Source organism: Nipponia nippon, unplaced genomic scaffold, assembly GCF_047370975.1.
Source record: "Nipponia nippon isolate SJK-2023a ecotype South Korea unplaced genomic scaffold, ASM4737097v1 scaffold_16, whole genome shotgun sequence".
Classification (NCBI taxonomy): domain Eukaryota; kingdom Metazoa; phylum Chordata; class Aves; order Pelecaniformes; family Threskiornithidae; genus Nipponia; species Nipponia nippon.
Window position 1 is genome coordinate 1,188,293 of NW_028262332.1, and position 15,394 is coordinate 1,203,686.

General features: G+C 56.3%; 1 protein-coding gene across 15 annotated transcripts in view; it reads right to left on the minus strand.

Moving 5' to 3' along the window:
* GRIN1 (glutamate ionotropic receptor NMDA type subunit 1) overlaps positions 1-5,648 on the minus strand; it is a 39,965-nt gene extending 34,317 nt beyond the window's left edge. For all 15 annotated transcript variants that reach the window (XR_015703679.1, XR_015703678.1, XM_087752842.1 and 12 more), the window contains exons 1-2: positions 5,304-5,648; positions 1,925-2,059 (exon numbers count right to left, since the gene is read on the minus strand). Coding sequence is in view for 13 of the 15 variants with exons in the window: in XM_087752842.1 (XP_087608968.1) it covers positions 1,925-2,059; positions 5,304-5,561 (393 nt within the window). In the remaining 2 variants the exon portion in view is untranslated. The remainder of the gene's footprint in view (positions 1-1,924; positions 2,060-5,303) is intronic.
* Between the last annotated feature and the right edge of the window lie 9,746 nt (positions 5,649-15,394).

Sequence of the window (15,394 nt, forward strand, 5' to 3'; positions counted from 1 at the left end):
CTCCACTCCCACCTTTGCTGTCCCCTCCAGCTCCTGCCAGTCCACTTTTCAACATCCTTGCTCCTCTACCCACCCAGTCCCTGCCTTTGCCCCATCTCCTGCCTGCAACTCTGCAGAGAGCTCAAAGTCCTCAAGCCCCCGGCTATCTCGGTGGGCAGGAGTCCGAGCAAGAGGCCAGCCAGGCAGGAGTGCTCGGAGGGGTGAGACGTGCCCGGTGCAGGCAGTGTGGCCTCCCTGCTGAGTCCCTGCCAGGCGAGTGCACCCCACAGCCCTTGACCTGCCCAACACCCCCAAATATTCAGTGGGGAGCATCTCCCTGCCACCGCAGTGGGTTGCCACTGCCGCAGTGGGTCCCTCCCCCAGCTCTGAAGTGAGCCGGGTGATTTTTATGAGCCACTTTTGCAGAAAACATGCTTTAAATAGGAAAAAAAATGGCTGAAGCAGAGTCTGCCAGGGAAGCTCCTGCCCCCTCAGGGTTAGCACGCAAATTCAGCACAAGGCCGTGCCGTGGAAAATGCCGCCAATTTGCTTCGGTGAGCACGGCTCTGCTGAGATGAAGTCTCATCAGACTTCACCCTCAGTCACCTGCTGATGACCCATATACGGTCCCCTCTCCCTGCCATCGTGTGCACTGTGACAAGGTCCCTCTCGGTGACATTGCTGATCAGACCTATCTCCTCCCCATGGCAGCATGAACCAAATTCCCCCTGCACATTTCCTACCTGCTGCCTGCCCTCTCCCTCCGTCTGCCAGCTCTGTTACCATCATCTTCCTTCTAACAGTGCCTGACCGGACCCTGCCAGGGCGTGTGGGTCCCCAGTCCCTGGCAGCCACTGTTGCTGTCACTGCCGTGGCCTTGGCTTGCTGGTTGTCCTACCATGGTTTCACTGGGTGGGAGATGCCCAGACCTGCTGCTGCTCCAGCCGAGCAGTCCTGCGGGCTGCATCTCTGGGAGCCTCTGCTCCTCCCTCCTGAAATTTGACTTCATTTAGCATGTAGGAGGAGTGACTATTTTTGCACTGAACATTTGCATTTGTGAATATTCACATTTTCCAAGCATTCGTGCTTCAAAACAGGCCCGATCTCACGCACTAACCTTGTGCACCTGGATGAAAACCTCCACCAGGGCTGCAATGGCGCGTGGTCTGCCTGCCTCTGCTCAGCTCCTCCTTTTGCTTTTGCTAATCACAAAACGTGTTTGCAAGACGGGTTGTGAGCTGAGCGGCCAGTGGGAGAGCCGGCCATGGCAGCATCTCATGGCCCAGGCCAGGGCATTGCCCCCCGCCCCCCCCCCCCCCCAGCAGGACCTCATCCAGCCTGAAAGTCTCCGTGTTTCCACAGGGAGAGCAGACGGTGGTTTGAGACACTGGAATCTGAACCTCTTTCTTGAATGCTGGCCGGACTGAACATCATTTAAAGCCTCGGGATAAGTTGTTAGTCAATTCTATTATCTCCCCTACCAATATCACATAAAACCAGAGAAGTGAACACAACCAACCAACCTTCAAGCCCCAGAGAGCTCCTGCCTGATGCACAAGCTCCACTAGGATGCTCCTGCCCCTCCGCCGGTCCCCCCGCACCCGAGGAGCACCCAGGACCCCCCCAGCTGTCACTAGCGAGCAGGGCAGGAGCTAGTTTGTGCATTTTGCCGCGGCTGAAGAGCAGCAAGCCCAGCCGCCTGGCAGAGAAACGCTGCAGAAATCATCCAGCACTATGTAGGTCAACACTGGCAGCTGCGAAAAAATAATGTACCAGGGAATGCGGGAGCGAGAGAGAGGGAGCTGCAGGTTTGACTGGAGAGGATGGACGGACAGACAGACACATAGATAGGCAGGGTAGTGTAGACATCATTAACCCTCCTGACGGGCACTCTTGATTTACACCACATGTATGAGGTACTAGACTAGAAACATGCAGCAGTTACCTTATCAGAATATATAGACATGCGTGTTGTCAGACCAATGACAGGGATCCTGTAGAAGCCAGCTGTGTATGATACGGGTGTTGGTGTTAGGTGATCGTTGGGAGCAGGAGGGTGACTAACTAATATTGCATAGACCTGTAGGACAGGATACATGACACAAACATTATTTCACAGGAGCACATCGGCCATCGAGTGTGATTATTTTCCTTTTCTTTTCTGCAACATCAAACAGCCCCACGTTAACACGGTAACGGCATTGAAATCATCGGGAACAGCGAAGCGAGGGCTGCGCCGGGGAGCGAGGGGTGCTGTGCCGCGGCTCGGGCTGCAGCTGGCGTGGAGGTGATGGGTCTGCTCAGGGTCATATCTTAATGGAAATGCCGTGGCTAGCCGCTCTGCTCGCTAAACTAATAACTTTCATGGATTACAGATTAAAGGGAAACATCTCCCTTACAGTCACAGTGTGTAATGCGATTTCTTTAACCACACATTTAATACTGGGTTGTAATTCCCCTCCGAGGACTATTACAAACAAAGTGGTCAGCTGGGACTCCGGGCAGGAGAGGGAGCGCAGAGCCACGGAGCAAATCAGCCATCTGGCCCTCAGCACGCGGAGAAATGAGAAAGCTGGGGGGCAGGAGCCGGGATCTGCCCGCAGCACGCCGGGGCGATGGGTTATACCGAAATGGGGAAAGGAGGATCTCGGCAAGATCCTGCTGTTATTACAGGGCTGGGATTTTGGTCTCCAGCAGGATGCTATTTTGCGTCAAATAGAGAGGAAGGAGCTGGGTAATCCCTGGGGGATCCTTTGTTACACTAATGCCCTTTCCCAGCACAAGGAATGTCCGCAGCTGGTGACAGGTCTCCAGTGCGAGGACTTTGATGTCTGGGAGGAAATAACACTTCTTCCTCCTCCAAGCATCTGCCGAGCCCCGGGAGGTGCCCTGCGCCCGGGCTGGAGGGACAGCTTGCTCGGACGGGAGGGGAGGATGAAGCATGCCTGGGGAAGGGGACCTGAACACCCAGTGGGGTGGGGAGAAGATCCCGCCTGGCGTTGGGTGGGAGCAAGCAGAGGGTGCAGAGCAAGCTGGGGCAGGGGCTGGAGACCCTGTTATGGGAGAAGGGAGGAATTATTGGGGAAGGGGCTGGGGAGGTCACCTGGGGAGTGCCCTGCGCAGAGGTGCCCGGTGCCGTGCTGACATGAGGGGTGGGCGAGGACCTGCACCCAGCAGGGCTGGGGCATGGGCCTTGGGGCAGGACCAGGCACTGGGGGGAGAGGCGGGGGGCTGCGTGGGGGCGAGGGCTACGCCGTGCCGCACAGCAGCTGACCGACAGGAGCCATTTTGCATGCGCGGGCTCCCAGCCCCTCCTCTGCCTCGCAGCCCCCTGCTTGGGCACAGCGCCAGCGAGCGAGGACAGAGGGTGGCTGTGCCCCACACTGGGGCTGTTGGGGCCAGGAGAACCCCTGCATGTTGGGACAGCGTGGCCACCCCAGCACCCTAACCCCCAGCACCCGCAGCCCCTTCTGCACCCCGGCTTAGCCGCCCCCCCACATCCCACGGCTCACGCAGGGACGTGCCAGTGCCTGCAACCCTGCACCGGCCCAGGGCTCCATGGGGTTTGCCATGGGGACAAGGCTTAGCGGTGGCACGGACACAGGCATCCATCAGCCGGGTTGCTTAAACGGAGCCTCGGCTCAGCGAGGGACCCGACTGAGCCCTCTCCCTGCTCCCTGCCACGCAGCGGGTATCTTTTACAGCCTGCACTGCACTTGCTGCCCAGCTCTGCCAGCATCCCCAGGGATGCCTCCAGCCGTCCTCCATCTCCACATTGGGAAGCTGAGCTGCGAATGTGTCAGCTCTGCTCCGCATGTGCACCTCTGGCCCCTCCAGCTCCCTCCCCTCTCCCCGGCTTTGTGTGTGCCTGCGTGTGCGTGTTGGGGCATGTGAGTCTCCGTGGTGCGTGTTGGGGCATGTGAGTCTCCGTGGTGCAGGCGTTCGTACAATTCGTGTGCGTTTGTACCTATGCATGGGTCCGTGTGCACCTTTTGCATGTGCACAGGTGCGTTTGAGGTGGAGGTGGGTTTGTACCTGCCTGCCTGATGGCCCCGAGTGGGGGAATGGGGCTGGTTAGCTGGGCTCAGCACCCAGAGCACACGCAGGGGAGATGGGGGGGCCTGGCCACAGGCTGCCCGGGGCACCCAGGGCACCCAGGCTGCACCCACCACCGCTGCAGAGTCGGCCTGCTCCCTTGCGTGTGCTGAGCGATCCATGTAGACAGGAGGGAGGTGCACGCTGTGCTCGTGTGTGCAGGCATGCATGCACAGCATGTGCTGTGTGCGTGCCCACGGCTCTCTGCGTCTGTGCGGGTGTGTGCATGCTGCATCTACGTGTCTGCAGTCTCTGTCGCTGTGTGCCTGTGCCTCCTGTGTGTGCATGGCAGTGGGTGTGCTTGTGTGCCTGCTGCATGCATTGTGTGGTGCTGGGGGGCCCTGGTGCTGTGTGCGGTGGGGGGGTGTGTGGCGGTGGTGCACAGCCAACGCGTGTGACCTGGGGGTGTGAAGCAGTGTGTGTGCATGTGTGTAGTGCACACAGTGGGGTGTGTTTGTGTGGCAGTGTGTGTGTGTGTGTGCACCCACTGCAGCATGTGCTCATGTGTGCACACGGAAGCGTGTATGCATGTGGCATAATGTGTGTGCACCAGTGTGTCTGAACACTGGTACGAGTGTGGACATGCAGTGTTCTCTGCATGTGCCCGTGTTTGCACAGCGATGCATGTGTGCCTATAGCGTGTGCGTGTGCACGCAGCGCGGCCCACGGGCATTCCCACAGCAATACGTGAGCGCGCAGCGTGTGTGCACGCATGGCGCTCCCCATCTCCCCCAGCGCGTGGATGCCCATGCGTGCACACAGCACGTCCACATGTAGCTCTGCGTGTGCCCGCGTGTGCCCACGGCAGTGCGTGTCTGTGCGCCGTGTATGCGTGCATGCATGTTGCTGTCTGCACGCGTGGGGTTGCGTGGCCATGCCTGCACGCCCGCTCTGTCTGTGTGTGCCTGGGGTGCGTGTGTGAGCCCGTGGGTGCCCGAGGGGTGTGCGGGGGCCCGTGGGTGCCCGGGGGGTGTGCGGGGGCCCGTGGGGGGGGGGTGCGTGCAGCCCGGCCGCGCTTACATAAAGGCTGCAATGCGGGCAGCGGGGTCCCGGAGCCCCGGGGCAGGACCCCGCTCGCCCCGGCTCTGCCCGCCCCAGCCCCGGGGGCGGCCGGGGGGCACCGCGGGGCCGGGGTCGCAGCGGCCGCAGCTCGGTGCCCTCCGGGGACGGGGCGGGGGGGCCCGGCGGCGGCGGCGGCGGCGGGGGGGGGAGTCGCCGGCCCGGGGTACCTGGCTGGAGATGAGGTCCTCGCAGACGGAGAGGGCCATCTGGATGGCGTTGGGCTTGTGCGTGACCGAGGTGGCGTTGAGCTGGAGCTTCCAGGTGCCGTGCCGCTTGTTGGCCTGGTTCACCGCTTCGCGGAAGATCTGTTCGTGCTTCTTGGTGCTCAGCACCGCGCCGATGTTGACGATCTTGGGGTCGCAGCCGGCGCGGGCGAAGGAGGAGGAGAAGAGCAGGGCGAGCAGCAGCAGCCGCATGGTGCTCATCCACGGGCGGCCCGGAGCCCGCCGGGCCCCCGCCCCGCCGCAGAGGGGCCGCCCGCCCCGCTCAGCGCGGCCCCATGCGGGGCCCGGCCCGGCCCGGCCCGGCGCGGCTCGGGGCGCTCTCCCCGGTGCTGAACCGCCCGCTCCGCGCCGCTCCTCCCGCTCCGCCGGCTCCTCCCGCTCCGCCGGCCCCGCGCTGCCGCAGCGCCCTCCCCCCGGCCCGCCCCCGGCCCCCGGCGGAGCGCGGCGGGGACCCCCGGCCGCCCCGGGCGCTGCGGCAGCGCCCCGCCCCGCCGGGCGCCGGTGCGGGGTCGGTTGGACGCACAGACCCCCCCCGCGCCCCGGGGGGCTGCTGCCCGCAGTGCTGGACCCCGCGGGAGCGGCGGTCTGGGTCCCGCGGCGCTGGGGAGGGTGGCTGGCGCGGGGGCGCGGAGCTCTCCCGGGGCTGAGCCTCCGGCCGCAGCGGGGAGCGGCTCCCGGGGGTCCCGCTCCGTCCGTTTCACCTGGGCTGCCCGTTCGGCACCGCCCTTGCTCTGGCAGGCGTAATCGCGCCAGATACTGGGTCAAGCAGGGGCTTCCCCAGGCGTAATCACACCAGACTGGCGTAACCCGGGGTCTTCAGGAGTTGTTCCTGTCCCAGTTATGCAGCATCTCTGAACACCACGCTTCCCCTCCCCTGGCTGGGGAGAGCTGCCTGTGATGGTTTTCATCCCGTCAGGGTCTGTGCGGCAGAACTCCCCCTTGACCAACACACCCCGTGGGCAGAGACCTTGAGCAGATGCTCAGCCTGGTCCCTTGGCTTCACTCTGTCCCTCCAGACAGAGCCACCACCCTTCCAGACATTAGCTCACAGGGCAAACGGCCATTTTCCTCCATTAAATTCACCACAGTACTCCGGGATGTGACCTTAAGATTTGTCTGCTGAGGAGCTTTCTTGGGGTTCTCTTTCTCTACCTGCCCCTGGGCTACCATTAGCCTCCCCAAAGGAAAAGGAGGCACAGCAGCTAGTGGCCAACAGCTGGAGGACAGTCCAGCTCCATGGCTGAAAGGGACTGAGTTTCACTCCTGGACCCTGCCTCTCCCGTTCCAGGGCCAGAGGGGCGAGGTGGCCAGAACGGCACATTGCTCCCCAGAGCTGCCACTTTGGCCTTTTTGGAAAAAACAAAGGGCTTGCAGAGAGCGACCGGGTGTTGCTTTGTAATGGGGCAAATGCCACCAGCCAGCCCACGGAACGCCAGCCACGAGGGGAGCAGGCTGAGCACTGCAGAAGAAAAATCACCGGAGATATTTTTACCTCAGCCATTTCTAGGGTATTGCCGCAGCCCACCTCTGTGCTTGCTTGCAACGTGAGTTGAAGCAGAATTTTTTTTCCCCCAACGCAAATTTTCTCACTGGCATCTCTGAAGTGCAAGTTGCCATGGAAACCATTTTGTCTGTGTCCCACGTTGCCCACATGCACTCGGAAGAAGCTGCAGAAGCAAAATGGCCGTTGTGTAATGCCGCAGGGTCTCAGCACACGAGGAGCTGCTGTGCTACCCAGCACCCTGCCAGCTATGAGACCCTCCCAGAGAAGCTGCGGACAATTGCTTGGGAAAGCAATGAAACCCACGGCAGTTATGATGTGCTCCGTGAGAGAAGGGAAACGGCCCCACCTCGCCTTAACTCTTGCAGTGCTTTGCGTGGAGCTCCACGCCGATCCTGCCGTGCTCTCAGCACAGACTTCCAGGCGCGCTTTAGCCTTCTCGGTGTCACCGCGTCGTTCCCACTCCTCCCCGCATGGAGCTGAGGGCTTTGTGGTACTCATGTGGTGTGGCTCTGGCCACCCCGAGGGGCCTGCGTGCTGTCTCAAAGGGACAAGGGGTGCAAGTTAAAGAGAGTTGCATACATACCCTTAGACTGCACGCCTTTGACTTCATCCCATCCTCTGCCTACCAGGTACATTTGCAGCAGGTTGGCTGGGAAGAAACTGTTTTGGAGTGGGCTATACAGACCCGGACCCTGGTGGGTGTGATGGCGGTAAAATAATAAAGGCAAGAGCTGGCCACAGCAGGGGACTTAGCAGAGAAGACAAAGGAAAAAGGCAGGCTTTGAAATATTATTTGGCTTGCTCACATTGGAGCACAAAAGGTCTTTCCTCCTTATTATCTGGAGTTCCCTGTAGGGAGAAAAAGGAGCACAGCTACTGAGACCCTCCTGTGTCGCCCATGAGTCTCGGATGATCGCACTCAGAGTCAGGGCCTTCCCTCTGTGCCTCCATTCATTTTTTGTCTCCAGAGACTCTTGTTCCTGGCACGGTTGCAGAGATCTGAGAAACGCCTGCTTCCCTCTCAGGTCATGCCTCCCACCGGGCCGTGTTGTCCTGGCATCGGGAACAGCCCAGATCACAACCTCCAGCAGCCAGGCTCAGCCAGCACAGACGTTGTCACCGCACGACTTCCACTCTTGCTGCGTCCTCAGGCTCTTTGATCATCTGAAGGCAACGGGTACCTGCAGGGTTTTCCCAGGGTGGAAGCTGTGTAAATGGCAGGTACGACTGCATCCACCAGCTGATCTTTGTGCGGGCTCTGCGGCGAGCAAAGGTCTTTGCTTTTCCTGTCGCTGCCTCCTGGCATATCGTGGCAACCCTTAGCCATGGTTTGGCACAAGAACTTAACACGGTTGCCTGTTAGCAATTAGCATGTGTGTAGCGTGATCCGGCTCTTTGTGTCTGACACCTTCTGGATGCAGGGGAGTTGGAGGAGAGCATGGGACTGGTGTTTGTGTGGTGTCCCCTTGCCTGTGCATGGTGCAGTTCCTCCCGTGGCCAGAGTAAGTCAGCATAAAACCTAGAAACTTCAGGGGAGCAGCACTGAACTCAGCTGGAAATTTCACCTGCCTTGGGGTAAGACATCAGTCCCAGTGCTGGAAAAGCTAATACGGAATTTCATAAACGAGGAAATCAATCATTAGGAATATATAATTCATGCCAGTCATCATGGAGCTGCCAAACAAACTGAATTCTTCTTTTGAGAAAGTTAAAATTTAATTGATAGCAGTAACCGCACAGCTGTAACAGAGTCTAGGGAAATGCTTTTTACATACAACTGCAAGACGTAGGAGTGGTTAATCTAAGGTATAAAAGTAAGCAAAGCACATACTGAGTGGCCATGGCAGATCTCTAAGAGCACCAGTTAGTGAAGAACTGCAGTGGGGTGGAGGTGTTCCTACGGGTATGAAAGGATTTGAGATGTGATTGATACCTCAGTATTTCTGCCTTTGCTCTGGAAGTAATCACTGGTGATAAAATCCATGAGACAGCAAATAATGATGCCAAATAATTTGGATTGTTCGATAAACAGAGTACTGAAACATATTTTAAGGCAGTCAGTGCACAGCCATGTAAGTAGAAGCAAGTATTGTTGGTCCCGCCCTTAGGACAGGACTGCAGATGTAGTGGAAACACTGACTGGAAAGGTGGTCTCCAGTGTTGACTAGGGGGTCAGAGATCGTGAAAGTCAAAGCCAGTGTTGTCCTTGGATGTGGCCCTGAGAGCTGCAGCCGCAATGGCTTGAGCCTCTGTAGGAAGCGCTGGGGAATCCCAGATGGGAAAGCTGCCCACAGATCTGGGGATTGCATTCTTTACAAAGAGGCTGAAAAACTGGAGAAAAGGGGTCCCGAGAATATTTGAAGAAAAACTCCTCATGAGCTGCTACAGCAGAGCTGAGAGTGGATGAAGTCGGAGCATGCTGCCTGCGGTGTCAGACGTTGCCTACCAGGAGCGATGACAGACGACTGCCTCTGCGCAGATGCTTTCCCCAGGGACTCTGAGCACTGGAGAAGCTGCTTCCAGAGTCGCTCCCTCAAGTGCAAGCCAGCTCCAGCACAGCTGGGGTAGGCAGGGTGGTGAATTTGGAAGAAAGCAACCCTCTCCTCCTTGCACAGTCTCCATGCTGTGGCCAGAGTCTCCTGCTCAGCTTCATCATGTCTGGGGCATCTGGACACCTCCCGGGGGAGTCCCATGCCCTGGGAACCCTGCACACAGCCACCCTTGGTGGGTGGCTCTCTGCTGTGTCACCAACATTAGGATGGCCTGGGACAGGGATGGAGAACAGCACTAAACCCCAGGGTGAGGTCGAGGCAGGCAGCGGGTGGTGGCAGGCAGCAGGGAGGGATGATGGACAAGGAAGGGGGTGCAGGGCCCCCGCTGCTCCTTACCACCCACCTGGAGACTGGTGCAGTGCTTTCCCCACCATCAGTCCACTGGGGATGCGATTTGTGTGAGTGGCTGGGACGCAGCAGGAGGACATCCTTGTCACAGAGTCTGCCACCCAGCCAGGCTGGCAGGCAATGGATGGCGTCTGCAGAGAGTAAGGTGCCCAAAGGCATTATTTCTATGGTGGAGGAGCTGCAGGGAGCAATGGGATGGAGACCGAGGTGAAAGTGTCTGAGCAGCCGTTTGGCCTGAGCTGTTGCTGTCCTACGTTCTGGCCCTGTCTCCACCTCTTTTCCAGATGATACCCAGGATGCACGGCAGTCCTAAGCAGGTCTTGTGCTCTCCCTAAATGCTTTCTCAGCCAAGAGAGACTCAGCCCAGCCTACTTTGCAATTCAGATGTGGCTGGTGGAGTCACCAGGCAGCACAGTGCTGCTGCAGCGCAAAGCTGGCCTGCTATGGGCATCTGAGTTGTCTTTGCTCAGCTCTCCCCACAGGGCACGAGATCTGGGGCTCCGAGGGCCTTTGCCTCCCTCCCGAGCACAGCGTGTGTCACTCTGGAGTCTGTCATCACCGAAAGAAGCTGCAGCAGCATCCTATGCCAAGTGACGAGAATTCAGGTATCTCTCCCCCTCCACTGTCAGGTTACTGCATCACTGCGTCACCCATGCGCAGGAGCATTCCCACCATCCACCAGCGCTTTGCCTTTGTCCAAGGCAGCTGGGCATTCACAAGATGGGGGGGAATTAAAACAAGATGCAAGCAGTTAGGCTGGCTTTTGGATACCAAGAGGTTCCTGAGGAAGATACTCGGTGACTGGTAAGAGGATGGAACATGGAACACCAGTGGTCAGAGGCAAAGATGGTGAGAAACACAGAAACAGCTTCTGTGAAATCAGAAGGAGCTGAGTGCACAGGAACACAGTCAGATGTGCAGTAGGAGTGGGTGGGAATTTCCACTGGAATAAATTTCTACGGGAAAACCAGCATTCACATGTTTGAAATGCTCTGTAGGGAAATTTTCATTTTGGCAAAATTCCAATTTTCTGCTGGAAAACCAGCCAAGAGGTGGCTGGGCTTCAGCTGCTTGCACGTTGTGTCCCAGGAGATGGGACAATTTGTCCTCAGGGACTTCCAGCCCCCTGGGACTGCTGCATAGCAGAGGCTGGAAAGGAGCTCAGAGAGATCGGTCACTGCTTGGGGGCTGCCTGCACATCTTCACCTCGGAGGACGCTGGAGCCTGGGCCCAGGTAACGCGGTGATGCAGTCACCGGTGCAGAGTGGCTGGAGATGGAGCACACTGGAGAACATCAGCCCCCGTGCAGCCCTTGGTGCTCCCTAACATGCACAGCCCGCCACGCTGGAGCTTAGTCCAACAGCTTGGGTGTCCATGGTAAAGCTTATCATCGGGATGTGGCTGCCGTGCTTCGCAAGGTAGAGCTGACGTCCCGGGCTGTCGGACTCACTTCCTCTATCTCCAGGGACTCTCTGGGAACACTGGGACACCAGAGTCTGCTGTGGCACCAACAACCTGCAGCCCTGCTCATTGCAGGATGTGGTGGGGTGTGCCTGTGCAGCACCTTCTCAAGCAGAAATGGTCCCACCATTTGAAGAGGTTGGAAGAATGCTGGAGGGGCCAAATTCCCTGGGAAAGGGGACATGTGAGCTTCTCCAGTGGCTGCGTCTCCCCGGTAGATTCCAGGTGGTCACAGCCTTTGTTGGTAGGCAGAGGTGCCCTGTAAGAGTGAGACCCCCAGGCATACCCCACCTCTTTGGACTGCGATGAAGCTGAAAAGAGGGAAGGAAAAGGCTGTCAGTGACAAATGCACCTGTAACCCTTCCAGAGACAGGTGTCCTCAAAGACACGACATTGTCTTCACAGCAATGGGTGCAGAAACCTGCAAGAGTTCCCACCTCTGAAACCTGCCTTTGGGAGGAGGCAGCAGACGCCTCCTCAGCAGAGCCCCTTTGCGTGCGTCCCCAGGCCTCCTGCCCCCTCCCAGGAGCCCACCACAGTGCTCAGAGCTCCCCTTGCACCCTGGGGCCTGGCTCTGCCCTGCCCCAGCCAGACGTGGATCTGTCCCCCTGTAGTGAACGGTGTCTAGGACACCGCAGTACTCGATGCTGCTGCTGCTGGGAAATTTTCACGTCTTTGCAAATGTTTAACTAACTGCAGGGGCTCCCCAGCCTGTGCGCTCCCATGGGAACACTCCCAACTTTGGGAAAACAGAAAAATTAGAGGGCTGCTTTCCAACCTGCCAGATCTGGCTTTCAAAGACACCAAACATGATAAATGAGAGGCGTACAGCCTCAGGAGTAGCTCTGGAAGATGCTGAGCAAGGCAGACAAAGCCAGAGCTGGCCCAGTTGTGTCAATATGGCATGCAGGGGCAGGAGCTGAGTGGCACCAGACCTTCTGCTGCACTTGACGTACCTCACCCCAGGAGCCAGCTGGCAGGCTGGAGCGTGGAGCACGGGTGCGCTCCAACACACATCAGAACAGATAATTGGTGGGTTAGGGCAAAATCCAGAGGACAGGAATGTGACAGCAAACCTGCCCCTTCGAGAACTGTGCCCTCCTGCCATGCGTGATTGATATTTGCTAGAAGATCAAAGCCTTTTTGGCAAGGAGAGATAGAAAGATTGATTGCACAAGTTTTATTATGAAACCAGCCTAAAAACAAATAAAAACATGATGAGACAAGGCTAAACAGCACTAGTTTTGAAGAAAACTAGTTTTTATCTCATGTCCTTCCCTGAAGGTATCTTTACTGTACTTAGAAGTCAGCGCATCTGGAAGGCAAGACACAGCGTCTCAAGGTGGGCTTCCTGCAAAGACACAGGTAGGGTTATCGGGTGAAAAATGTCTTTGAGAGTCCTTGTGGCCAACAACCCCATTCTCCAAGGCTTCATCCTACTCCTGCAATCCTGTGAATTGCCCTTCACTTCCCATTTCAAGTCAAGTCCCTGACCTAAGGCAGAGATGTGCTAGAAAGTCCCAGCCAGTCTAAGGATTTCTAATATTAGCTAAACACCACGTTTCTCCTTTCCTTGTTTTTTATAGAGTTAAACTTCATGTTGTCAACCTCTTGAAGCAGACGAATCCTCTCTACCATGACCGCTGCTCCTGTATGTGTCAAACCTGGGGAGGGAAGCATTTCAGCCGTAGGTGGTTAGTTCAGCAAACTCAGAAATGTTTGAAATTGGGGTTTTGTGCATTGTGAAAGATGTTCAGCATCTGTAACCGTAGGCGCTACTTCGAACCCCAAACAAATGCTTTCGTATAGCTAAGGTTGCTATGTACCAGTCAAAACACTTTCAGTATATCCTAAAAATATGTATTTATTTTTTTATGAGATGTATATGTAATAATATGTATATATTATTTTATGAGACAATAGCCTACAGAAGCTGCAGTTACCTCACCAATGCTTAATTATACTCAGTTTACATAATTTACAGAAACATTTGCTGCTTCTTGGACTCAAATGTCCTAACTTGCTCCTTCTCTGTTTCCCAGCTCCCTTGGGATGGTCCCCTGCAGGTCATTGCCCAGCTTTGCCTGAGAAGTTAAGAATGAGAAGGAAATCTCTGCATTGGACTTGATTTTCCCTTCTCGCATGGGGTGTGCTTCACCCCAGTGCTGCCCGTCCCCAGCACCCTTGAGCCAGGCACCCCAGCAAGCAGGAGGACCCAAGGCAGAGCCCTGCGTGTGTGTGGAGGTTCTGCATTACTCCAGAAGCTCCTGGGTGCTCCTGCCATCACCCCACTCAGAAATTCCCAGCGCTCTGTCCTGGGCCCATGATACCCATCTGTAAATGCCTCTTGCACTCAGTCTTCAACACCCAGGGCTTCTGGGCAGCCTTCGTACACCAAAGGCTGTTTCGTTTCTGTTCCCTGCCCCAACCCATGCCCAGGGAAGCAGAGGTTCCCACAGTGCCACGCCAGACGTGCCGGGAATAACTCTTGATGCTTCATCAGTGGCGGTGAATGCTTCAGCAGGGGACGCACCCTGTGTGTCCCACCAGGGATGTTGTGGGTGCCCTGGCCCTCCTGTTTGCACCTGTAAGATGTCTTGGAAGACAGATGTTTAAGATATCTGGGGATAAAGAGCAGAGCAATGGGGGTGGCTGTGCACAAAGGCTCTGGCCAGCCTGTTCTTGGTCTGAGCCCTCCCTCGCTGTTGCTGCTGGGTTTATGCAGCAACACCCTGGGGCTCCCCGTGCCTCCCATTTGTCCTTTCATTTTCTGATTTCCCTCTCGCTTCACCCGGTTCTGCCCACTCATAAATTCTTTCAAACTTGGAAAAGAGGTCAAATATGAGCTTAAAAAGAAAGTGCCAGACTGAGACAAAGCCCCATCTAGTTCAGTGACTAGTGATGGATGGGTAAAGTCACCTTCTGGTTTTCAGGACTTCAAGTCTACTCTGTTCATGCCACTCCCTGCTTCTGATCACTCGCCTCCTTTCTCTGTATCTCCTCTAGGTTTACTCCAGGCAAGGTGAGGTGGCCACCATTACGTGCACCTTGCAGTAGACCAAACGTAGATGCTTTTTTGCTCTGTTTCAAATTATGTTCCTAGTTATTCTTGAAAGAGGGCTATTATGCCTGAAAGCTTGTCAACTTTTTTCCAGCTGTATCAGCTCATCTAATAGAAAATATTATTGTCCTCTATGGACCTTGCTTCTTTTATACGCTTAGATCATCATGCCTCCAAAAGCATTAATCCTAATTATTACTAACATTGCATTTGTCTTCTGAGCAGCGTGGACCAGTGAGCGGGCGTATTCACCGAACAAGGCAAGCAACGTTCAGATCTCTTTCTGAGCCAGTTAACAGCCAGCCCTCTCCTGTGGGTCTTCGCCTCGTGCATTACATTTCCCTGGCAGGCACCGCTGTTTGCCTGCCAGTCACCGAGAGGTTTGTAAGGCTTCTTTTGCAGTAGTTCACAGTCAACTTTACATTTTACCATAGTAAATAATTTAGAATCATCTTAATCAGGTGATTTAGACATCTGTTTATCCCATTTCCCAGGTTCTGCAGAAATAAAGGCGTATTACTCTCTGTTCTAACAGCTGAGCATCTATTCCTTTTCCTTGGTTCCTGTCTTCTTTCCAACTACAAAAGCAGAGCAGGTCCCCCCTGCTATTTCAGGATGATTTGAGGACCAACATACCTTAGAGGAGGTGTCTTGAAAAGCCGAGTGAACAAAGTGTGAACGTATTCACCTGGTCGCTGACTCCTCAGATCCATTTGTGGGACGTGACTTCTCTGGGCGAACGGGGTGCTGCCTCTTCCCCGACAGAGCACGTTCATCTCATCCCTCTGTCTCTCAGCCCCGCGGTGTCTAATGGATTTGCCCAGCACAGGACTGAGACTCCTTGGTCTGCGGTCCCCAAACCACCCATCAAGTCTCTGGTTTTGTGCAACAGATGTACTTAGTATGTGGTTTTATGCCCTTAGTAAGTCACTTTTGAAAATCCCTCTTTGACCTGTCTTATTTTGACTTGACCCTTCACTTGCTGGAGCTGCTGCTTTCTTCCTTTTGCCCTCTCGGACAGGACTGGCAGCCTGTCGCTCTCTGAGGGATCTCTGTTCACTCCCAAATGTCGTGTTCAGTCACCTCCTGCGTAACTACACCAGCATTC